The 26,024-nt window shown below is 38.2% G+C and overlaps 1 protein-coding gene across 1 annotated transcript in view; it reads left to right on the forward strand.

Annotated features, from left to right (window-relative positions):
• Positions 1–26,024, forward strand: part of LOC131228641 (phosphatidylinositol 3,4,5-trisphosphate 3-phosphatase and protein-tyrosine-phosphatase PTEN2A) — a 74,049-nt gene that overhangs the window by 26,574 nt on the left and 21,451 nt on the right. The window contains exons 3-5 of the mRNA XM_058224447.1: positions 2,289–2,390; positions 2,487–2,543; positions 15,751–15,816. Coding sequence (XP_058080430.1) covers positions 2,289–2,390; positions 2,487–2,543; positions 15,751–15,816 — 225 coding nt within the window. The remainder of the gene's footprint in view (positions 1–2,288; positions 2,391–2,486; positions 2,544–15,750; positions 15,817–26,024) is intronic.

The following is a 26,024-nucleotide window of genomic DNA, read 5'->3' on the forward strand; positions in this document are numbered from 1 at the left end:
TTGTTGGGTGGTGCTTGGTGGGTTTGAACCTTTGCAAAGATCTTTGATTTTCTTATTTGCCTATTACGTCTTCTTGTTCAGTAGGTAATTATGCAATTGATGCTTGGCTAACTTTGGTTTTTCTTTTTGCCCACATGCGTTTGAGTTCATAGGTATGGGTGTTTGCTTGTCATTGCTGGCTTTTGTCTTGTGACTTTCTCAGCAGTTTCTTCATTCTTCGTCGTATTCTTTATATAATGATTATCAAAAAAGACGAATAAACGATACCACCCTCACCTGCGTTCACAAAGGTAATGGGGTTATGTGATTGAAGGAAAGACTACCTTTGTTACCTTTTCTTCTATGTTAGTGAATGACATGGTGGAGAGAATTGTTTTTTTTTGAAGGAAAAGATGAAGAGAAAGAACAGTTAAATAGATCGAATGATCACACATCTTCACAAGCCACATGTTAAGAGCTTTAGGGTTTTCCCCCCTCGTTTGGATGCATACAATTCTACATGCATGTGCGACTAGCAAACCTCAAAAACATTGGGGAAAAATGCAACAATGCTTCGTCTTCCATCCTATTTGTGTATTTAGGCTACAGTGCAGGCCTGGCCACGCCCTGTATGGCCAGGGCCAAGGCTGGGACCTTTTAAGCCAGATTAAGGACAGGGTTCACCGGACTAATGGCTAGCCCCAACACAGCCCTAGCTTTGGCACACTGCCGCCCCTAATTAATGAACCACCTACCTGGCTCGGAAATATGGCCATCCCAATCTTAATGGTTAGAAATCCACTTAGTTTGAGTTGGGAATTTCCTCTACCTTGAGAAGGCGAACTTGATATCTCCCCTTCATCTCTCGATTAGATGATGTAAGAATGATAGATGCACATCTGAATATGTGTATTCGCATGGAAATCTGCATGATTATGGAGTGTTTATGCTTGCCTATGTGTGTACTTTAGGAGCATTGAAATGTGTCTCAAACATCACTGTGCAATCGTGTTAACCATGTACAGCTTCGGCACATCATTGTTATATCATTATTATAACACTTTGAAGTGTCAGTATGGGAACCTTACAGAGAGTTTTTGGGTAGACTTCGATTATCATTATGGTTTGGAATCATGATTTTGGAGAACATAATGGATATGGTATACATACATGAATGTTCAGAAAAAGATGGTATACATACAACTATTCCAGCTCTTTTTGAACCCTACTTCTACATGATTGCTTTGTTAACCTATTATATTGTAAATTATATCTTTTATTTGAATGTATCTTTGATATTGTTGTCCTGTTTTGTCTACTAAGATATTAATCGCATTTTCTTTGCAGCTAACTTTTGCCAATTTGATGAAGCTTTATCATACATCCTATAAATTCTGTAGCTTGCACTAATCTCAATTTCTATTGTGCTATACAATTCAAACCTCTTTGCTCCTCATCATTGCATTTTATTTTTCATTGGGAGAAGAGATGGTAATCATTTTGAACTCTCTACCACATATGCAGTTGTCTGTTGCTTGCACTAATCTCAATCTCTATTATACTATGGAATTGATGTTTGTCAAATAACCACTTGCTCTAAAAGCTCGAACTGTTAGAGGATATGTCAAGGGACTTTTAACACTCCAATACTCCCCTGCATGTGCGGGGTGGAACTTCGCACGGGAACATACTGGGCAAGAGTGGAGGGACACACCATAAACAGGCCGTGCTTGCCCCCCGTGGAAGAATATATTAACCAAGGCATATTTGCTGCTCCCGGGATTCAAACACTTGACCTTCCACTTTAATACCATGTCAAATAACCACTTGCTCTAAAAGCTCGAGCTGTTAGAGGATGGTATAACGATGTATATAAAGCTCGAGCCGGTAGGTCTTGTGTTCGAATCCAGGGAGTAGCAAATATGCCTTCCTAATATATTCTCCCACAAGGGGGCGTTTATGGTGCGATTTGTGAGTGACCCTCCACCCTTGCCCAGTATGTTATGTTCCCGTGCAGAGTTCCACCCCGCACATGTGATGGAGTATTAGAGTCCCTTGATATACATTGATACACCATCCTCTAATGGCTCGAGCTTTTAGAGCAAGTGGTTGTTTGACAATTGAAACCTCTTTGCCCCTCATCATTGCATTTTATTTTCCTTTGGGAAAAGAGATGGTGATAATTTTGAACTCTCCACCACATATACAGTTGTCTGTTATGGTAGATTGCCATCCTTTAATTTTCTTTTGTAGGACTTATAAATTTATGCATCATCATATAACCAAGATCTTTTTATTCCCTTTTCCAGGAAGGTGGATTTGATTTGGATATGACATATATCACTGAGAATATTATTGCTATGGGATTTCCTGCTGGTGATATGAGCTCCGGTTTCTTTGGATATGTTGAGGTGAGCAAATGAAATTGCTTTCACTTGAAGTTTAAGTAGTTCCAAGTTCGATAGTGTCACTTTTACTAATATGTAATAATTGAGGATGTTACACAGGGGTTCTACCGTAACCATATGGAAGAAGTAATCAAGTTCTTTGAAACTCATCACAAGGTAAGAATAATATTTTCTTGGTTCTCTCACCATCATCATCTTAGCCTTATCCCAGCTAATTGGGGTTGGTTTCTATGTTCTCTCTTAATGAAAATTTTAATACATTTTCTGCTTGAAAAAATAGCTATTTTACATTTCCATATTGTCTGCCCTTGTCCATGACTTGTATCATTGTATGCATTTTTATATCAATTAACTTGATGTGAATTGAAAGCCTTTCCTGTTAAGATATATTAACATCTGTTGTGTAATGTTGTCATCATTGTTGTTGTATCTAGTGTTCGCAATATCGATACTATCAGCCGTTATATTGGCCGATACCATCGTTATCGCTGGCCAGCAACACGAAACCGTAAAAAATGTAAAAAATCCCATAGAAAAAGAAAAAGAAAAAAACAGAAATATGTTTATCGTGCGATATATTGCATGATATCACATGTTTTTTTGCGATATAACTGCTAAATCGCACAATATCGCATGATAATTTCTACAATAAAAGGGCCGAGAACGTCGGGGTTGCATAATTACCGAAAAAATCGATTTTTATTTTCATTTTTTTTTTTAATTTAAGGGGAAAGCTTTCAATCAATGTAAGAGGGAATTTCGGTACCTGTAAAAGAAGATTGCGCGATTGGAAGTTGAATTCGGTGGGCCACTCGATCAATTGATAGCTGCACGCCACAAGTGCAAAAAAAAAAAGGGAATTTCCTGTGGTTTTTTTTTTTTCTTCGAATAAATGGTAGATCTAAACTGGAAAGGTTATTTTGACAACAAATCTACAAAAAATCAGGGAGATTTGGGTTTTTGGGTGAGAGATTTCAGGGATTTCACGGTTCCAGTTTGGGTTTTGGGTGAGAGATTTTAGGGATTTCAAGGTTCCGTTCCTTAGGAAATGAAAATGGCTTTAGAAGCCTATTTTATAGGAGCGCGCGTTGGTTATTGCCCCCATCAGATGCAACTAGAGATGGATGACCCTGTCACGGGCTGTGGGGTCCACCTTGATGCGTATGTTTCATCCAATCCATCCATCCATTCTAGAAGATAATTTTAGGACGTGAGGCCAAAACTGATACATATCAAAGGCTAAAGTGGACCACACCACAGGAAGCATTAGAGATTAAACGCATACCATTGAAAGCTTTTTGTCAGAGATAGAGTTTTTGGATAAGCTGATATTTATTTTTTATCTTCATCCAAGTCCATGTGACCTTATGAACAGGTTGGATGACAAATAAACATCAAGGTGGGCCCTAGGAAGTTTTGAACTGTAAGCATTTCATCGCCACTGCTTTCTATGGTGTGGCCCACTTGAGTCTTCAATCTACTGCTTTTTTGGGATCATGTCCTAAAAGGACCTATCAAAATGAATGGACGGTGTGGATAAAACATATATAACACAGTGGGCCCCAAACAGCCCTTGACAAATCCGTCCGTCTCTTGCTATGTACTAGTGGGTATTACCCAATCAACTCCCCTTTCACAGGGGCTGATTAAGCGTGTTACATCTTGGGTATTACCCTTACCGTAGGGCCCACCTTGATGATTTGATTTATATCCATGGTCGATCCATTTTTCCAACCCAATTTAGGACGGGTCCAAAAAATATGCAGATCCAAATCTCAGGTGGACCACACCACTTGAAACACCTTAGTGGGTGTTACCCTTATTGTGGGACCCACCCTGATGAACTTGTTGATATCCACGTTGTGCATCCATTTTTCCAGCCCATTTTAGGACGTGATCCTAAAAAATAAGCAGATCCAAATCTTAGGAGGACCACACCATAGGACATAATGGTTTGATTGAACGCCTGGCATTAAAAACTTTCATGGGCCCACTTTCAGCAGAACCGTAATGTTTATTTTTCATCCAACCTATTGATAAGATCAAATAGACTTAAATGAAGGTAATGCACAAAGATCAGCTTTATCCCAAAATTTTGAGGCCTACAAAAATATTTTAATGGTCATTTGCCACTTTTTCCAGTGGTGTGGTCCACCTTAGAGTTTGATCTGCTTAAATTTTTGGATAAAATCTTAAAATGAGCTGAGAAAACAGATGAGCAGAGTAGATATACAACAAGTTAATTAAGGTGGGCCATTGCACAACTATATGTGGGTCTAAAGCCATAGCCAGCCAAATCATTAATAGGAATGTTTTTCAATTTTACTTCGTTTTTGCTTTTGAATGAATTTATCATGTTTTCATACATGTCTTGATATATTTATAAATGTTATGCATTCAATTTGAATATAGTTGCATTAGTTCAGTTAGACAACGCACAACTTAGGACCATATACAAAGGAAATTTATTATGTGCATTTCTTTTTTGAGATTTTATGATTTAAAAGTGTGTATTAAGGTCTTTTTAAATAATCGCTGAAGTTTCATAAAAAAATTCTACCATTTTGCCAATGTTTCCCCATGTTTCCCAAAAAGTGCAATAAATTACGCGATACAAATGATATATCCCATGCGATAACCGATACGTATCTGTATACCAAGGGTGCGATACATTGTGCGATACCGATATTTTGAACACTGGCTGTATCACAGATCATAATAAGGGCCGAATCATATTAAATCGCAAATCATATCATAAATTGCAATTTTTTTCTTCAAGTTTCTTTTAAAAAGCAGAAAAAATCTAAAAAATTATAAATAAAGCAGAAAAGTAAGAAAACAGATCAATGATTGAGCCTGTAAACAGGTCTGATATGGGTCAATTATTGTAATATCTGTCGCTTCTGAACCACTTAGAAGTCAGGTGATCGGGTAAATTTGTCGAATATGGTAAAAATCTCAATGCAAATTCAATTTTCTTGCGTCAGATATGTTGGGTAATCGGGTCAATGGATATCTATAATCAGCCCCTAGATGCACCATGTCCTAATGCATCAATTTTATAGAAGTGAGGCCTAATATTCCAAGATCCATGGTATGTTGATCTAGATTGTTGATAAGATGGGCTTCACTGTAGATGTAGTATGGGCCAAAAACTTTCTAGGTTAGCTAATTGTATCCATCCAATCTATCAGTATTATTATTTAACATTTTAATTAAAAATATAATTGGTTATGTAAATTACAAAAATGCCCTTCGGTAATTGGGTAAGTGGATACAAATATGGGTAATATCCATATAAGTTGGATAATCAGGTTAAAAAATCCCTTGTCCAAATCCGATTTTCTTGGGTGAGATATGTTGGGTAACTGTTTAAACAAACATCCATCGCCAGCCCGATCAATGATCTATTTTCGATCTATCCACCAAGAAATGTAACATATCATGATTTTATTCGTTGAGAACCAGTATAATGGGTGTATGTGTCATAATCACTCATATAGAATTTAAATCACTCCATTCATTATCAGTTCTATACACTTTTAGTATAATTTCAGAAAGAAAACAACAGGCCAAGAAAGTATCCTGACGTCCTACCCCCTTCCCTGCCCCTTCCACTTTGTCATTAGAAGAAGCGCCATCCTGTCATCTTGATAAGCAACATTTCCCTTGTTGTCCTCATCAAAATCACATGAAACAAATTTCTTCCTCTTGGACTTTGCCCTTCTTTTGGCATTTTCTATGCTTCTTATGGGAAGCATTTTAGGACCTCAAATACAATATAGTTATTATCTTATCAATTTAGCTTAATGAAATCACAACACAATCGACAGCATGGAATGGAAGGAAAGACATCTAAACTGAATGTTTGATTTTAAAGTGTACCATGTCACCTGTTTTGTGATCTTGAGAACCCAACCCCTTCATCGCCTTCTATTAATTCCACAAAACATTCACCCATTTCCATCCAATGAATTTCCTTGCGGAAGGGTGGGGCCTCGTTCTCAATGATCCATTCATTGTCTATTTGACAAAACATTTAGCATCTAACTCTCTTCTTGCATGGCGCACTTCAAGTTGCTGATTATACTTTTAAAAGACAGCATTTGATTTATTTATTTATTATTATTATTATTATTATTATTATTATTATTATTAACTCAAGCCTATTTCTCTTCTTTGAGTCCATCAACATTACAAATTGACACAATAACTAGGGATGGCAATGGGCTGGTTGCTTTTGAGCCAGGTTTGGGTTAGAAAATGTGGCCCATTTACTTAAACGGGCAGGGCTTGGATTGGACCCTACCCAAAACGACCTGCCCATATAGCTTATCTATAGGCTGGGTTGATGACGTGACCTGACCCGACCCAAAACCTAGAACAAATTAATAGATAATGAGTAGATACATTCATACAATCTATGCATGTTTTAAGTATCTACTAGTTAGGTGGGCTGACAAGCCTATTTCATTTTAAAACCCATGTATGGTCAAGAGGGGTCGGGCTACAAAGTAATGGTTTGCGGGTTGGGTTCAGATCAAAATTCTTGGCCTATTTAGCAAATGGGTCAGGCTTGGGCTAACGTTGACCCAGCTCGAACCTGACCAGTTGCCACCCCTCACAATAACACAATTAAAACAAATGTATTAATTACAGAGAATTGCTATGATGCTCTTAGAGCTATGTGTTATAGTGCTCCCAGTTGTATTGGATAACTTGGATAGTCCAATAGATTGATCTAGACTGTCCGTTAGCCTGGAAAACATTCCAAGGGCTACCTTGCAAGAATAAGATGGATTGGATGATCAAATCCAAACTAGTTTCAGCTGTAATTTTTGTACCCATTCTTTTTCCATCCCATTAGAACTTCACAGAAGTGGCTTTTTAGAATCATAAGCAATCCATGATGGGAACTCTCAAATAGATGGTTCAAATTGATCGTTAGACCTATTTTTGTACAAATTCTTTACTGTCCATATTAGAGACCAATGATCAGATGGTTAAGATCATCGGGATAGTGTATTTGCATGGTAGTCTATGAAATGTGTGTTGGACCTAATGGACAATCTAGATCTATCAATTGGACTGCTTAAATGTCCCAATGCAACTAGGAGCACTATAACTTATAGTGCTCTAAGAGCACTGGAGCATCTCTCATAATTACATACAAATGTATTGTTATTGTATACAACTCTTAACTCTCTAAGAATTGCTTTCACTTGCTCAAATGTGCTCGAATTATGTTCATGACCCATGGCTTTGCAAGTGAGACTTAATATGTGGATTGCCAACCTTTGCAATTTTGAGCGATGATCTGCATTACTCTCCCACCGTTATGGTAAAAATAATTAGAAATATGAATAATGGAAAACAACCAAATTAAGTAAACATAACTAGCCAACCAAGCATTTTCATGGACAATTAAATGAAATAAAAACATGTTACTTATATCAGTGTTCAAAGTGTCGGTATCGCTACAAGTTTTTCCGGCCGGGGATACGGAAACGATATCGATATCGCTGATAACCGGAAATGCGGGAAAACATGGGGAAAACAGAGGAATTCTTTAGTGAAACTTTTGGAGATGTTAAAATACACATATTTACATGCTTCGAAATTAAAAAAATTGCAAAAAGAATGCATAAATAATAAGTTTCCAGCATGTGTTGTTGTAAGAAATCAGTCCAACCATCCCATCCAACCTTCTATCCAAGCATCCATTAATATTTCTGAATATCGACAACACGATATTTTTCTAAGAAATCGTCGACAATTGGAAAGGAAACAGAAGATTGTGGTCTCGATATCGCCCATGTTGCGATATCGTTGACAAATTGAACACTACATATAATCATGTACCCATAAAAAAAATTGAAATAATTTATTTTTAATAAAATGATTTTTGGCAATATCGATACATTGGCAATACTATTGCAATATCGCCAATACACTGGCGATGCTATTGAAATATCGCCGATACACCAACGATACAAGCAACACCTGGAATTTACACAGTCAAAAATATGGGTGATATCGATTCATTGGCAACACAACCGAAAATATTAGCGATACATTGTTGATACCTGGAATTTCTGATACTGGCAATGTTATCGGTATCGCGGAGCTGGAGATACGGATAATATTGGGGATACTTCAAACAACGCCTATATCTCTTGTCTTCCTAATTGATTTTGTTCTCTCCCACACGCACCAACCAACCCTCCCCCCTTTTGTATGTTTGGCCATTTGATCATTGATTATGACTTACTCTATTTAACTTCTCATCATTCCTTCTATGTAGTCATATAACCCGGTCTTAATTTCCAAATTCGAGTGAAAGTCATCATTGAATTGGATTCTTGTGTTTAAAAAGTATTTAACTACATATAATGGCTTAAGGAGCTATACGTTCCATCGCTTTTTATTACATTCCTAATGAATATATAACTGTTCCTCACATCTACAAGATTCTTCGCAATCATTTCTTGGTTCGATCCATCATTTTGTATATATAACCCATGGCCAACCTCTGATTAGAGTCTACCAATCTTGAGACTTTCATTAATGGGATTGTAGACTTCAAGCCAAGGTATTCTGTAACGGAAACCATGGCTGTAACAGCCACCACCGTTACCTTTATGATACCGGTTGTAACAGTTGTTACGGCCCTTGTAACGGCCGTTACGGTCTCTCTCTCTCTCTCTCTCTCTCTCTATTTATTTATTTATTGAGAAAACCCCCTAAAAAACCTGTATCTGCCCCGTACGTTGAAAAAAAAGTATGAAAAACCTGAATTTGCCCCGTGACAGACCATTAAGGGGCTATTATGGCCTTTACATGGGACGCAATGGGCCATTAACGGTGGTTACGAGTCATTTTTTCTATAAAGGCTGTTACGTCCTCGTAACGTGTAACAGTTGCCACTGTTTTTAAGGCCCTGTAATGGCCTTTACAGCACACCATATGCTTCAATCATGAACAACCAACACTATGTCACAAACTCTCTTTCCTTTTGGGAGTCTTTACGGGGCTGTTATGGCCTTTTCATGGGATGTAATGGGTTGTTAATGGTGGTTATGGGTCATTTTTTCCATAACGGCTGTTACGACCCCGTAACGTGTAATGGTTGCCACCGTTTTTAAGGCTCCATAACGGCCTTTACAACACCCATATGCTTCAAGCAAAATTTAATCCATGGCCAAAAATCACGATCAACCAACACTATGTCACAAACTCTCTTTCCTTTTGGTAGTCTTTGCAAATGTGCTTTGTTTCCATACTTCCAATGCAAACGTTGATCTTATGTCTTAACCAAACTTTCTAATCTTAGATACTCTTCAAAGCGAGAAACATGTGGCAAGACATGTAATGATGAAAAATCAAATTAAACCAAAAGAAAAGATTTCTTAAATATTTTACATGCTTTTGTACCTTTTTTTATTTCAAAACACGTGGACAAAATGGCGTTCAATTCTGTTGAGAGATGAAAAAGACTTCGATTTCTTTCCTCTAGGTTTGGCAGTATTTAAAAACCAAAATCCCTTCTTTTTCTCTCAAAAGTTGTTAAAGGGCCAGCATAGGGGACTAACATGAGGCCATATTTTAAGGGGGTTAGGCCTTGTGTAACTTTTAAAATAAAATGGGGAAAAAGACTAAAAATAAAAGAAATGAAAAATGAATTGTGTTTCCAAACATGTGGGATGCCCAAACTGTGTCACAATGTGAATTGTATGATTCATGTGTGGTTTCTGCTGGTTTCTTGTTTCACCATGCAAATTTGTATCGTGTATTGTATGATACAATATGAATCATAAAATTCATATGGCACGTGGTTTGATAGTGACAACATTGCTGTTGTGGGTTATGATGAACCTTGGACATTCTAAGATTAAAAAAATGTAAAAAACTAGTTCTTTATGCATTTAATACTTTTATGATATGGAGATGGGAAATAGTTCACCACCTTGTCATTCATTGCCAAATGGCTCAGAATATTTGAGCAAGCTTCTTGGATCTCTTCAACATGACTTGTTTATTGCTGAAAAGCTTGGTGATTCTGTGAATAGTTGAGGTGTGATCCTGCTTGATATTAGGGGAGGGGTTCTTTAGAGAATGCTTCTGATGGCCTTTTGTTGGGATGTATGGGAACCAAGGGGCATATCGGGTATCATATTGTCCACAAATGATATCTGATATGCATTGGACAATACATCCAATTTTTGATAAAGAAGTAGTCCCATAATCCCATAAAATGCATTACAATATGTTAGTAAACATTTCCAAGTATATTTCTTCCTCAAATATTTGCTTATAATATGTGAATCGGGAGGTTCTTGGCATGACTAGCTCATATCATTGGACATCAAATCTGATGCTCATTGGGTGATACATATGAGTTTTGTGCAATACTTAAAACCTGCGAAGGAGATATAATTGGGTCTTTAATGACAAAAAGGCTTTATTGATGAAAGTGTTGGGAAGAACTAAGTGTAGCCCTTTCAAATGTAATCTTCTAGGCACCAAATTTAGGATAAGTCTCCACCTTGGGCTTCTTCTTGTGATGTTATTTTGTTAGATGGTGATGGTGATGAAGGTTGTGCCATGCTGGAAATGCATGCCTAAGGTTTTATGGAAAGCTTAATTTTGGTGGCTTCTCCCTTTGGAATCCTCACTTGTCCTGATGGTGAGGGTGATTCTTTTGGGGTGGAGGCGTTAGCTCTTAGTGAAGGCTGTGGATTGTTGTGAAGACTTGTTGTTTACCAAGGATTGCAGTGTGAGTTCTTGAATGTTCTAGGTTGGGCTCTCATAGGTCACTCTGATCTGTGGAAACTCTTACTTCAATGAAACTTGCCACCTCGCCCGGGAGGTGGATGTTATGGTTGATATATTGGCAAAGGTGGCGTTTGTTGGTCTTCTTCAGTGTTTTAAAAACCAGATTGGATACCTAAACCTCGCGAGGTCACCTGTTCTATTAGACTGGACGGAACTGAGTTGGACAAGACTGGTTTGAGAAATGAAATAAAAGTTGTTGCTTCATTTATTGCGCCAATATAGATACCAAGAAAATAATTAAGTGCCCAACGCTTCATCTCAAATTTTTTAAATTAATTTTCCTTTGATGTAGATCTTGTGTTGGGATCTTCAAGCTAATCATCATTGTGCAATTCCTAATAATGTTGCAGTTTTCACAGATTCATTATCATATCCACCACATAATTCATAATTCTTCATTAACCATTCATATAAGGGATTCACTCTTTGAACATGTATTGAAGAGCCTAGTGACACTGGTGACACTAAAGATGTTTTAGGTTTGGTGAGTGTGGGTGTTTTTATTTTTTTTATTATTATTATTTATTTTAAATTTAAGTGCACCTTCAAGAAGAATCCTTTTGATCTCCTTTGGTTTCTTCATTCTCGTGTGAATTTTCCTGGTGTATAGTTTTGCATCTAGCATCTTACCATTGAATCATGAGGAAACTTATGTTCTTTCTATCCTTTAATTTGTATTGCGAATATTAATACCAAGAAATATTTAAGCAGCCCAACACCATTTGACTCAAAATTTTAGATTAATTTTCCTCGGACATTGACCATTCTTTAGGGTCTTCAAGCCAATCTGAAATTACAGTAAGGACTGCTATAGTAGACGTAAGAATAGGTCAAAGTGTCCTAGAGGGGGGGGGGGGGACTTTTATAAAATTTTATGCTAATTTGAAATCCTATTAACCTAATCTTGATCTAAGATGTAACCATCAAGATATACTCATTTCAACTCTAATGGCTTCCAAGCCAAGTAGAGGATCTAATCACAAGACTGCTCAATATTTAAACAAGATATAACAATTAGTCTATGATGATGGATGAACTATGTGAAAGTGTGTGGGATGTGATTCTTATCAGTTCTAGATAATCATGTTATCATGCTTTATGTGAACATTTAAAGTAAACACAATAAAAGAATATGCAAATGGCAATCCCAAACACAGTCGTTTATAGTGGTTCGGTTATGTGCCTACTCCACTCCTGGCGGACGCACTCTTCCCTTGAGTGTATCGGATTTCACTAACGGAGGTTTCAAATCAGGTTAACCTCAAACCTTTACAACCTATACAAGGTTGACTCTAGGATTTACACAAGGTACCTAAACATGCCTACACACGGAAAACGTTTATGCCCTATATAAGAGCAAATGTCCTACACAAAGTACCTAGGTTTTATATCCTACACAAGAGCAAAGGATCCACACAAGGAACCTAGTTTTTATGCCCTACACAAGAGCAAAGGATCCACAAAAGGAACATAGGTTTTATGCCTTACACAAGAGCAAAGGATCCACACAAGGAACCTAGGTTTTATGTCCTACACAAGAGCAAATGATCCACACAAGGAATCTAGGTTTAGATCACACAGGTCAAGGATCTACACGAGGACCCTAGTTTAGGCCACACAGGACAAGGACCGACACAAAGGACCTGAGTTTGTGCCCTACACAAGAGCAAGTGTCCTACACTAAGAACTTAAACGTACGTCGGAGGCCTCCTATGAGGGCTTGTAAGGGGTGAGATGTACCTGTGACCCAATCCTACACAAGGAATGATCAACAGGGTCTCTAGACTCTAATGACTTATAGATAAGTAGATGAGTCCCGTTCTGCACGTTGATGAAGACGATCTCCCTTGATGACGAAGATTCTTTAGCTTCCCTGATCCACAACACTGATGATGCTCCAATATAAGGCGATGGGTTGAGTCAAGGTTATGTTGAAATCTACTCTAATGAATGTTACTTATTTGAGAGACGGAGAGATTCCAAGTTCTTAAGCATTCAAGGGATCACAGCTCAATGATTTGCCATTAAGATGGTAGCTGGATGATCCTTAAATGAAGAAGTTCATTCACCAATTCACTTTATTGAATGTCAATGATGAGGGTGGATTGAAAGATGAACTCCCATGAGAAAAAGGGCTTAGGGTAGGTGATATGTAATTACTCTCTCAAAGCTCTCTCTCTTTTTCTCAATATAGCAACCAAAAACAAGCTCTCCCCATAAAGGCAAAAAGCTCTAATGGAAATAAAACTGTCAATTTCTGACTGATTTCGATGTCATCGAACCTGATTCGATGTCATCAAACGTATACTTTCGATGCCATCAAATATCGGTTCAACTGTAAAACATTGCTGGAACTTTTTGATAGATGATTGATGTCATCGAACCTGATTCGATGTCATTGAGATTTGAACTTCGATGCCATCGAATCGTAGTTCGATTCCTCGATATTATATGTGACTTTACACAAGAGCTTGCTGGACAAATAAAAAGGCTAATTGCGATGTCATCGATTTAGATTTGATGTCATCGAAATTCAAATTTCGATGTCATCGATCTTTTCAAAAGATATTCCTTGAAAGCTCGCTGGACACTTCTTTGTCCTTTTTTAATGTCATCGAGACTTCCTCGATGTCATCGAACTTTGAATATCGATGTCATCGAAGCTATCTCGATTCCTCGAACATTTCCATTGTTTCTCCTCTGAAGCTTGCTGGACATACACTTGTCCAAATTCAATGTCATCGAACCTTTCTCGATGATATCGAAGTTTGAATTTCGATGTCATCGGGTCTCGTTCAATTCCTCGAGCAATGTCAGAATATTTTCCAAGAAGATTTGCAGGACAATGCTCTAAGTCCTTTGATTTCATCAACTCTCTCTCGTTGACATCGATTATTGCTATTCGATGTTATCGAAGGAATGTTCGATTCATCGAATATTCTGTCTAAATACTTTGTGGTTGCTGGACACAAAAGGCCTTATTTCGATATGTCATCGAAAATGAGTGTTCGATTTCATCAACTGAATCTCAATGTCATCGAACAAAGCAGAAAACTTAGAAAATTTCCCTGTTTGAGAATTAAGTTTTTAGACTTTTAACTCCTATGTTGTTCTAAGGCTTTTTAAGGATTTATTTACCTGGGTGTTTTGGGACATGGGATGTGAGGCTTAATTTACCTGTGACAAGCTCAGAACAAACATCCAATTGAGGCAATGGCTTGAACGATCTTCATATGGGGCTCACTTGACTCATTGACTCAATCCTCACGCTAATTGACAAACCAAGGCATTTTCACAATCAACATTCTATAACATGTTAATAAGCATAGGAGATTTCATATATTTATAGTTCTTGATGCCCTTGCAAAAGTAATAAGAACCTTCTCATAACTTATAAATCTTCATTCAACATTTATGAGAGATTCAATCTTTCAAAGTGTATTGATGAACCTGGTGGGCAATGAAAGATGTTTTAGGTTTGGTGAATGTTGTATTGTAGTACTACCAGTGTGTCTTGTTCACCTTGAAGAAGAATCTCTTTCATCTGCCTTTAATTTCTTCATTTTTATGTGGATTTGTGCTGGTGGATAGTTTTTATTTATTTATTTATTTTTAATCTAGTAACTTACCAGCAAATCAGCCTATGCTCTTTATTTATTTATTTGTTTATTTATTTTATCCTTACTGGCCGACACCCTCAGTTGCATATTTTAAATTGATTTTCCTTTGACGCCTTCGGCTTCCTAGTCGACTTAGAGTTTTGAAGCCTGCTTTTGACAACACTGTCATTCAGATAGAGAAGAATCATGGCAGTTCTTGAATCAACCTTTCAAAAATAAAAGCGGTTGAAAGTCCCCTCCAGACAGAGAAAAGACCGGAGGATAATATGAAAAATTTCACAGCAGAACCCATAGAAAAACTGATAAAAAGATTTGAGAGTTCGCTTTAAAACTAAATGAAAACAACGAACAAGGATGAAATGATTGGGAGTTCATTTCAAATGAACCTAGCGGAAGTATTTTATTTCACAGCACTGTTGTCATGTTTCATGGATAGAAGGATAGTTTCTATTAATGCAGCTTGACATGTTCCCACCTATACATCCTTCAATATGGGTCTCTTTCAGTGTGATCTGGTCTTTGAAAATGTTGTATCACTGTATCTTGTTAACTTGACATCTTTAGATGTAATATTACAGTTTCGTCCCTTAAATGTTTTTCTGTGGTATTGCTACTTGTAAGCTTATCTCCATAGAAAACTTAGTTGCTCATCTCCATAGAAAAATTTAGCTATGTTTTGACCTCTAGGGATAACTCTCGTTTGAATTGGCTTAACTAATTAAGTTAGCTATTCTAGCTTCTGACTCGTGTATCGTGTTATCTTGTGGTCTTCTTTAAAATAATTACGTTTCTTTTCAAGATGTTTTATGGAGTTGTATTTACTGACATAATGAGGAGTTTTCCTTGCATCTATCAGTAATGGACATGGAATATTTCCCATGTAGGTTGCTAATGATCTTTATTTGCAGGGGAAATACAAAGTATACAATCTTTGTTCAGAGAGGCTGTATGATGCATCACTATTTGAGGGCAAGGTGTGCTATTAATTTCTGTATTATCTTTTACTATTTGTGAAGAGGAGGGGGTTATCTTTCAAGTTTTCATTTTATACCTTTCTGATCCCACTACTGCTGTTAAAGATTTTTTTTACTTCAAGATTATATGCATCATGAATAAAAAAAATGCCACTTAATCACCATATTGCTTGATTATTTGCCATTTTCATGGGCCAGTTGCATGTGGTTATCTTGTTCTCTATAAGCATCTTAAGGGATATCTAGTCTTTCTCAATGTGACTAGGTGTAATATTGTACAAGTAGTTCATGGCATGATCAATTTGCATCTCATCCTCAATACTGACCATTTAATCTACTAGATTATCTACTATGCTTGTTGGAGACTGATGCAACCAAGCCCTTTCCACTTAGGGTCTTTTGATCACACGTGTGGACCATGGTTACACGTGTGAGATGGCCATAGTTATTTTTCTATTTATGTTGATTTACTAAAGAGGAATGACCTAAATACTCCTAATTATGATTTATTATGAAATAAATGGGGGCATGGGCATTTTAGTCTTTTCACCCTTATTTTGGTTCCTCTTGTTTTAAGCCTATGACTATGGTATTCCAAATCGGTTACGTAACGGCCGTTACGTAACGGTAACGGTCATAACCATTACGCGTTACGGGGTTGAAACGGCCGTAACGGCCGTTATAGAAAAACGTGCCGTAACGGCCCTGTAACGGTCTGTAATGGTCCCATAACGTCCCCGTAACGGTCCCGTAACGGTCTAGGAAGCACATTTTTCAAAAAATAATGGTAACGGTGGTAGCCGTTACGGCCACCGTTACCGTTATGGAACACCTTGCCTATGACAGGCCTGTGCTTGGATGTGTGGAGATATTAAGCTTTGTTTTTTCTTGTTTTGTTTTGTTTTGTTTTTTTTTTTAAAACCCTTTTGAGTTTTGATGTTCTTTCCCCTATTCCTTCAATTCCATCTCAAACCCATCAAAGTCCTCACCATACCCACTCCCCCAAATCCAAAACTTAATCATTCCCATCTTCCGCCCAAAACTCTAGTGGCAACTTTCCATAAAAAAAAACCTAGCCATCACTTTTTACACCCTACCAAAAAAATAAAATAAAATCCCACCCTCTAAAAACCCCATATTTAAAGCCATAAAACCCAAACGAATCCAAATCTCCACCTTCATCTTTCCGAACCCTCCATTTAACACAAAATCGCCAAATCCACAAAATCACTTTCCGATCAGCTCATATATGGTGCCAACACATTATTGATGTGAAAGAAGGATGGTAGCTAGTGGATGTGTTTCGATACATGTGCCATCAACAAAATAACGATAAAATACTATTTTCCAATCCCATGTTTAGCTGATGTGCCAGACATGATGTGAAATTCTACAATCTTTTTCGAAGATCAGTTTGCGAAGTGGGTACTAATTTCTGGGTTATGGTTCATTTGGAAGGAAGGAAATAGTTGGATTTTTAGATTGTTATTGTCCTCGCAAGAGTAGACGATGCACAAAATTATGGTATTTGTGATAGGTAGAGGTGTACACGAGTTGAACCGAGTCGAGCTGGGCACAACTCGACTCGGCTCGGGCACTTGCTGACCCCAGCTTGAACTCGGCTCGGCTCGGTCCTCGAGCCTGACTGGCCAGCTTGGCTCGGTTCGGTCAGTAGCTCAGACTAGTTCGAGCCAAGATTGAGCTGAGTTTGCAACATTTTCACAAACACATGGACTGCACCTTCAAAATCTCACTGTATGTAAAACAGCAGTAGTGGTTTTACAGGTATTTCATCAAACGCCATCTAAGCAACATAAAAATCAAGAAAAAAGGGTATTTGTTTCATATACATACCTTCCTTGCCACCAGCCACACTTCGTTGAGTCATTTCATCAAACATTTGGTGAGCAACATCAATATCAAAGTAACCAAGTCACTGAACTGGTTCGATCTGAGTTCGATTCGAGTTGGGTTCAATTTGAGTCGAGTCGAGCTCGAGCAAGCTTGAACTTGGTTCGAAATTTTTTTCAGCTCAAAAAATCAGCTCGACTCGGCTCGAACTCAGTTTCGAACCAAGTCAAATCGAGCTTTTTCGAGTCGAGCCAGCTAACCGAGCTAACTCGGTTTGTGTACAGCCCTAGTGATAGGCTCAGTTGCCCAATTTATTCAAGCGATACTCGGTGTCTTTAATGATCAGGAATTGGGAATGACCTTTTGGTCTATGGGCAGCGTAGAGAAGCATCAAGCACAAGATGGAAGCCTCCAAAGCAAGGTACGTACACAACAAACCTTGATGGAAGTTCAAGTGGAAATCTGGGGCTCGCAGAGTAGGATGGCTAGCACGTAATCATGACGGGATTGCTTGCTTAGTTTGTTGGCCCTGCTGGTATCACAGATTCTAACAGGGCTGAAGCCATAGCTTATCCTAACTCTGTTAAGATGGTGACTAGCCTTAACCTTTCTCCAACTGTTATCAAGGGTGATTCACGCTATGCATTGCTTGGGCCAAAGGTGGAACCCATCCATGGAGACTAGGAGTCATTTGTGTGGAAACTCGTGACCTGTGTGGTGTGCTTCATATCAGCTTTGAAGCCATTCCTAGAGTTGTGAACTTCGAGGCAGCACTCGAACAAACTAGGCGTGGCATGCTCTAACTTTCTCTTTGTTAATATGCATCATTGAGTCAACTTGTGGCTTTGTATCTTTAGGCTTTGGGTACCTTTCAATTTATGTCAGGTTTGTTGTGTTTGAGTCTTTCCCCTCTATGTTGTGTTTTTTTTTTTTTTTTCCTTCTTCTTTTCTTCCTTTCTATAGTCTTTTCATGATCCTTAAAAAATTGTAAAGTGGGTATTACTCAATAAGAATTCGTCTTGGGGATGAATGAAAGATTGCCTTTTAGACGAGAAGATAGACTATGAATGGCTATTGATGCCATTTGGCTTGACAAAAGCACCCGAACATTCATACGAGTTATGACAAATCCTACGATTGTTCATGGTCTAGTTTATGTTGTGTACTTCAACGACATTCTCATCTACAATCGTTCATAATAGGATAATTTAATCCATCTTCGATAGGTGAGGAGAGTTTTGCACTAAGAAAAACTCTACATTAACATGAAAAAGTGACCTTCATGAGTAAGGTATTAAAAAAACAGTTACGTAATGTAACAGTAACTGTTCACGGTTACGCATTACGGGTTCGTAATGATCATAACAGAAAAATGGACCATAACAACTCGTAGCGGTCCGTATGGCATCAACATAGGTTTCTTTCAAAATAAAAGAAAGGCATTTCAAACTGTATTGTTAACTTGTTCTTGAGCCCCTAAGTGGTCTTCCTAGGATTCATTTTTTCAGCAGAGGGTTGACCCTAAGAAGGTGAAAGGTTATTCTCGATTGGCCCAACTTTGATGAGCATTCACGAGGTCCTCAGCCATCATGGGCTAGTTATATTTTGGAGATTCGCAGAGAACTTCAGGTCCATCCAGTGTTTAAATTATCAGTATTGTTGGAGTTGAGACACCGAAACTCCATTTTTTCGTTTCTCTTCCTAATATCGCTGATTTTTCAGCTATTTTATCGATTTTTTGCAAAAAGTTCAGTTGTCATTGAGAAATTGCTGTATCTACTTACCCTGTCATGAGATAACTGTAGCCAACAACCCCTTTTCGACAATAAAAGGACCGATAACATCGGGGCCCTACGTAAATACACAAAATATCAAAAAAAAAAAAGAGAGGAAAAAGATGGGGAAACTTGCGGATTTCCGTTCCTGTAGAAGAGGATCACTAATAGGAAATGGCAGCAAGCCAATAGTAGAAGAGTATCGGTGATCAAAAATTGCAGTGGGCCAAGATCGATCGATGTGCCGTAAGTGCCATGCAATCTCTACTTTCCATTTTTTTTCTTTGAATACATAAATTTCAACCCAAAAGATGATTTCGGCGAAGAATCTGCTAAAGATTAAGGATTTGGAGAGATTTTCTTTCGGGAATTTAGGGTTTTGAGGGTCCCCTTTCGGGACCCTCTTCCTTTTCGAAAATGGCCTCTTAAAGGGTTTTTACGGGAGCAGATTTGCGTCATGTGGATGTCACCAAGTTTCGTGGACTCCATGATGTATGTGTTATATCCACACGGACCATCCATTTAGCGAGATCATTTTAGGTCATGACCCCAAAAATGAGGTAGATCCAAAGCTCGAGTGGACCACACAACCAAGGCAGTGGGGACAATGATTCCTACCTTTGAAACCTTCGTAGGGCCCACAGTGATGTTTATTTGTCATCCAAGCTATTCATAAGATCACATAGAGATGGATGAAGGTAAAATACAAATTGACACGGAACTTCTGTGGCCCCTAATGATTCTCAATGGTAGGCATTCAATTCACACTGTTTCTTGTGGTGTGGTCCATTTGAGCATTAGATATGCTTCATCTTTGGGATCAAGCCCTAAAATTATCTGGTAAAATGGATGGACGGAGTGGATAAAATACATAAATCACAATGGGCCCCACAAACTTGACTTAGTACGCTTAGCGTACTAATTTACACGATGCGCAATTCCCTTCCTACAAAGTCGTTGGGCATGCGACCTGTTTGGATTCGTGGGTTGGTGGGTCCATGCTTTGTGGGGCCATCATAATGATAGACATTTTATCAATGTTCTCCATTTATTTTGACAGATAATTTTAGGGCATGAGCCCAAAACGAAGCAGATCTGCATCTCAGGTGGACCACACCAAGGGAAACAGTGGTTGATTAAATTCCCACCATTAAAAACTTCCTTGGGCCATTGTAATGGTTTTTTTTTTTTTTCCATCCAACCTTGTGATTTGGCCACATAGACCTTGATGAAGAGAAAACACGGTTTAGATTATGTTAGAATTTGCCAAATGTACCATTTTCAAATGCTAGGTATCAAGCATCATATGTAGCCAGAGTGTCAAATACCATTCCTTTATGCAACGGAAGCTAATTAGCTGTTACCCAAGTAACAACTTAGCGGGTGTTATTCTTACCGTGTGGGGCCCACCTTGATGAATGTTTTCCCCATCCATCCTGCCCATCCGTTTTTTAAGCTCATTCAAGTACCTTATCCAAAAACTGAAGTAGATCCAAATATATGGTGGACCACGCCATTGGGAAAAGTAGCGAATGACTATTAAAAGCTTTTTGTAGGCCACAAAAGTTTTTGATCAAGCTAATATTTGTATATTCATTTCATCCAGTTCTGGTTGACCTAATCAACGGGTTCAATGGCAAAAAAGCATTATGGATCTACTTTACATTGGGCCTCAGGAAGTTTTTAGGGGTTACCCTTCAATCATCACTCTTTTTTGTGGTGTGGTTCGCATGAGATTTGTATATACTTAATTTTTGGATCTATGTCCTAAAATGGGCTATAAAAACGGATGGGTGGAGTGGATATGCAATATATCATCAAGGTGGGCCCTACGGTAAGGGTAACACCCACTAAGATGTTGCTTGGGTAACACACCTAATTTGTACCCTTATGAAACTGGGAGCGGATTGTGTGTGGCCCCTACGTCGGTCCAGAGAAATGTGCGTCACAAATCCACTCCGTCCATCTGTTTTGAAATACCACAATAAGACAGGATTCTAAAAATCAAGCAGATCCAAAGGTCATGGGGGGCCATACCACATGAAATAGTGGGGATTGAACCCCTAACAGTGACAAAAGTTTTGTATCAGGATGGTATTTGTTCATACAATTTGTGTGAGTTGTAATAATTGTACTAATGGTTTGGATGGCAAATAAACATCATATGGTCAGCTACGGCCTACAAGAAGGTTTCAATGTGTTGTTGTTCCCATTGTTTTGTTGGTATGGCCTACCACCTGAGTTTTGGATCTACCTAACTTTTAAAACATTGTCCCATTGTGGTCTTTCAAACAGATGGTAGGAGTGGATTTGTGATGTACATCTCAATCATGCAAAAACCACACTGATCGGATAATCCAATCCATCCTTGATTTGGCCTGTTTGAGTTCATTTACTTTTACATGTCTTAATTATTGTATGCTAGCTGCATTTGTAATGTATAAACTCATTTTGGTTGCTATTGGAGTGATTTTTTATGCAATTGCTTGCTTTTTGGGTCCCATTAAATGAAAACTTATTTTGTATGTGTTCTTTTCACAATTTTTTAATTCCTAAATATGCAAATATGTGTATTTAGGCATGTCCTGAAGTTTCACTGAAAAATTCCATCGTTTTCCCCTTGTTTCCCTCTTTTTCCTTGCATTTCCGGTTATTGGCGATAACGATATTATATCTTTATCTTTGGCTAGTGAAACTTGTAGCGATACCGACAGCTCGAACACTAGGTCCATCATGGCCCCAATTTTTGAATGCATGAAGGTAGAGCCTTTTGAATGGACTAAAGCAGCGGCTGCCACTTTCAAAGAAAGCAAGAAGAAGATGATCGAAGCACTACTTTTATGTTTGCTAGATTCTGTCAAAGTCTTTAAAGTGGGATGCAAGGCTTCTCATGTGGGCATGAGTGGTGTCCTTAGGAAGAGAACCTAGTTCCTTACTTGACAAGAAACTTAATGATCCTTGAAAGCAGTATTGTACCTATGACGTTGAGTTCTCTATTATGATTAAAACCCTGAAGCAATGTTTTCAGTATTGGCATCGATAGATGTATTGCACCATTGGGATATGGAAACATATTGGCTACTCCCATGGGAGATATCGGCTGTACTGCATAATGTTTCGCTGTTTTTGGAAAACTTTGGAAAAATTGGTCGAATTTTTTAACGAAACCGGAATCTTAAAACAAACATCATTACACACTTAGAAATCAAAAGATCACAAAAAAAAGTGCACATAATAAGTTTCCTTTGTATAGGGTCTTATTCTCTGTGTTGTCTAGCAGAAGTGATGCAACTATATTCAAAATCAATTTACATAATTTATAAATCTAAGAAGAAGTGTATGGAAACACAATCAATAGATTCAAAAGATAAAGAAGTAGAAATATACCTGTGATGTACTCTCAACACGCATTTATGGCTGTGCTTTAGACCCATATAGAGTTGCGTGATGGCTGAAAGTCACCACCTCCATCACCGCAGGGCTGCCCATAGTATTGCTCTTCCATGAACTGACATTACTATGCCTAAATCATAGTAAAATGATACCAATAAAGACACTATTTGACATATCATTGATAATCATCCTCTCCGAACTGGATCAGTATGACCATCTGTTGTACTACGTACTTGTCATAATCTGCGGCTGATATGGATCTGGAGCCAGATACAGGGTGGGTATATATGAAGTTCCTGAATACATTTGCCGCCCATGGTCATAGCCTGGATACCTCTTCAAGTACACAGAAGCATGCCCCTGCCCATAGTCAAATAGTCCTGTACTGTAATTGGTGGTCTCATGTTAGATATCCATACGGTTCATAACCATATGACCCATGATCATACTGTGACAGGGACCTAGAGATGCCCTGCCCACTGCCAATGTTCATTGATCCCATGCTCTGTGCTAAAGAGTCTTCCTCAACGCTAAGTTAATTCTTCTTATGATGATTGAATGCCTTATTTTGAATAATACAAGGACATGGACGAGAATCATAGTCTGTCCTGGGTTGTATGCTCAAAATGCCTCCCCCCGTTGAGCGTGCTAAGAGGCCTATAAGTCTGACCTTGACTCTCGTCATATGCATCATTGCCACTACCAAGTACCAGTACCTATTGCCACCGCCATCATCATCATCATCATCACCTGGCCTGCCACCTTTATCACTCTTCCTATCGCTTTTGATGTTGGATAGGGTGTGGCCACCACGTGTCCCATGAGACAATGATTGCTGTTGGTTTCCTTTTGTACTCCTTGTCAATGGGTCGAAAGCTTTAGAGGAAGATCTAACCTCTACAACTGCATTAGCATTGATACCCTGTGATGCTGCCTCTCCTACTATATTCGGTTTCGTTCGCCATCTGGTCGATCTAGGTTATCTGATTTAACCCACTCGTAAAGTGGGTCATCTTTACCTCCTTCGTAGAATGCATGATGACCGATCATTAAAAAATCTAACAGATACTTGTATTCTTTTCTTGCACCTTCTGCCTGTAGCAGCCTCTCGAAGCTTCATATTGTAGTGGAAGAGCTTCCAAAGCCTCTTATTATTCAATCTGTTTTGCTTGTTTGTTTGAATGAGAGAGAATGTGCTCCAATTTTGCTCACGTGGTGATGAGGACACCATTTGTATGAGTACGTGGATAGATAGTTGCATTAATGTCTTGCAATTGCTCATATACATGGCCCACCATTTGGCTGCGAAATTGATCATTTTTTCTATGTTAGTTCTGCATGTAATTTTAAAACATGAAAACTAACTTTTAATTAATTTAACAACTTATATGGCACCATCGTCTTTCTTGACTCTTTTGTGGCCTTGCTCACAAACATGTCCTCCCTCTGCATACTGAAAGGCGACAACCTGGCATTTGATAGTAGTTGTCAGTATAAAGCATTGCAAAAACTTGTATAAGAAGATGCAAAACATACTTACCTTGTTCCATCTCAACACCCTCATTTCAGCTACGCTCATCCTGTGAACATGTTGTTCCTTAACTGCTCAACATTCTATCCCATAAAGCATGGCTGGTCTTATAGCTAGCCCTATAAAATTTCCCTTTCAGTTTGAGTGGTACATGACGAACACACAAAACTCCAAAAGCACATCTACATTTCTTCCAGGCAACTTCCTTCTCAATCTCTCTGCTCTCATGAATGATCGACCCAAGATATCGGAAATGGTCATTTAGGAAACATCCTGGTCAGCAATCTTAACTAATTCCTCATTTTCACCCCTTTTGTTACTAAAAATGCACTTAATATACTCTATTTTAGTCCGACTAATTTTAAATCCTTTACATTCTAAAGCGCCCCTCCATAAATTTAGCTTCTGTTTGTGTTTGTGTAAAGCCGCTAATCTCTTGGAAATGCGAGCAACAAGAAACCATTATGTGTGCTGGAGGTGATCACTTAACGAGTGACATTATTTTAGCTAGTTAGGGCTCAGGATGTTTGTCTCAGATGTGTTTGTCACTGGGATGAAGTATGATCCTACATGCCTAAGAACTGTTTTGATTTTCTTGTTTGCTGTGTCAACATGCCAATCTTTTTGAATAATGCTTTTGTGATGAAATTATTAGCTCTCATCAATCCTACAGTTCAGTCTGAGCTAATCCTGGTGACGGGGATTTCTATGTTAATTATCACGTCAACTTTTTTGGTGATCTAGGATGCAATGCATTATTATTAGGAATGTTCCAAATAGATTGTTACTTCATCTTGTCTAGTTGGAGTGCTTATGAACACCAAAATCATTAGGATCGTTCTTTAAGGAAGAATTTGCAAGTTATGATAATCAACATCATCTATGAATCTGCTCAGATTTGCATCTACCTCTTTATGCAACTATAGGATTTGAATAAAAGGACTTCAAAAGCACAGGACTTATACAAGATAAGTTCCTTAAACCAATAAATCAAGTTGTGATCTTCATATATAATACTCGATTACTTGGATAAGGGATATGGTCATTTGGTTCAGATGTGTCCTTTTCCTTTCAACAACAATTCCCGTATCTCCTCACCATTTACTAACCTTACCACTCAGATCTTAAACTCTGGAATCTGTACTAGCTGATCTCCAGCTATTCATGATTTAGACTGAACTTCAGCAGCTTGGCTGCTGGCCCAAATTTTCCTTTTCTTTAATTGTTTAAGAAATCTCTGTTTGAAAGCACAATCATTGTGTAAATACTTTAACACAACTATGCCAAGTTTACATGCATAATTTCTAAAAATCTGATTTTTCGAAGAATCTGGTTATCTTGAGTTCTTGTATTTTATTTAACAATCTTGGGTTCTTGGTTTTGTAAAGTTGCGTTTAACACCACTGCCACCACCATCATCATCTAAGCATTATCCCAATTAATTAGGGTCGGATAGATGAATCTTGTTCCACCATTCCACTCTATCAAGGGCCAGACCCTTCAGTTAGATCATTGGTCATCAATCTTTTTCTTACTACCTCAATCCAGATTCCTTTGGGCCTTCTTCTTGCCCTTAGAAACTTTAACTCGTACCATCTCACTACTAATCGGTACAGTTCTTGGTCTCCATTGCCCATGACCAAACCATCTAAGTTTAC

The sequence above is a fragment of the Magnolia sinica genome, chromosome 16 (genome assembly GCF_029962835.1).
Source record: "Magnolia sinica isolate HGM2019 chromosome 16, MsV1, whole genome shotgun sequence".
In the NCBI taxonomy this organism is placed as follows: domain Eukaryota; kingdom Viridiplantae; phylum Streptophyta; class Magnoliopsida; order Magnoliales; family Magnoliaceae; genus Magnolia; species Magnolia sinica.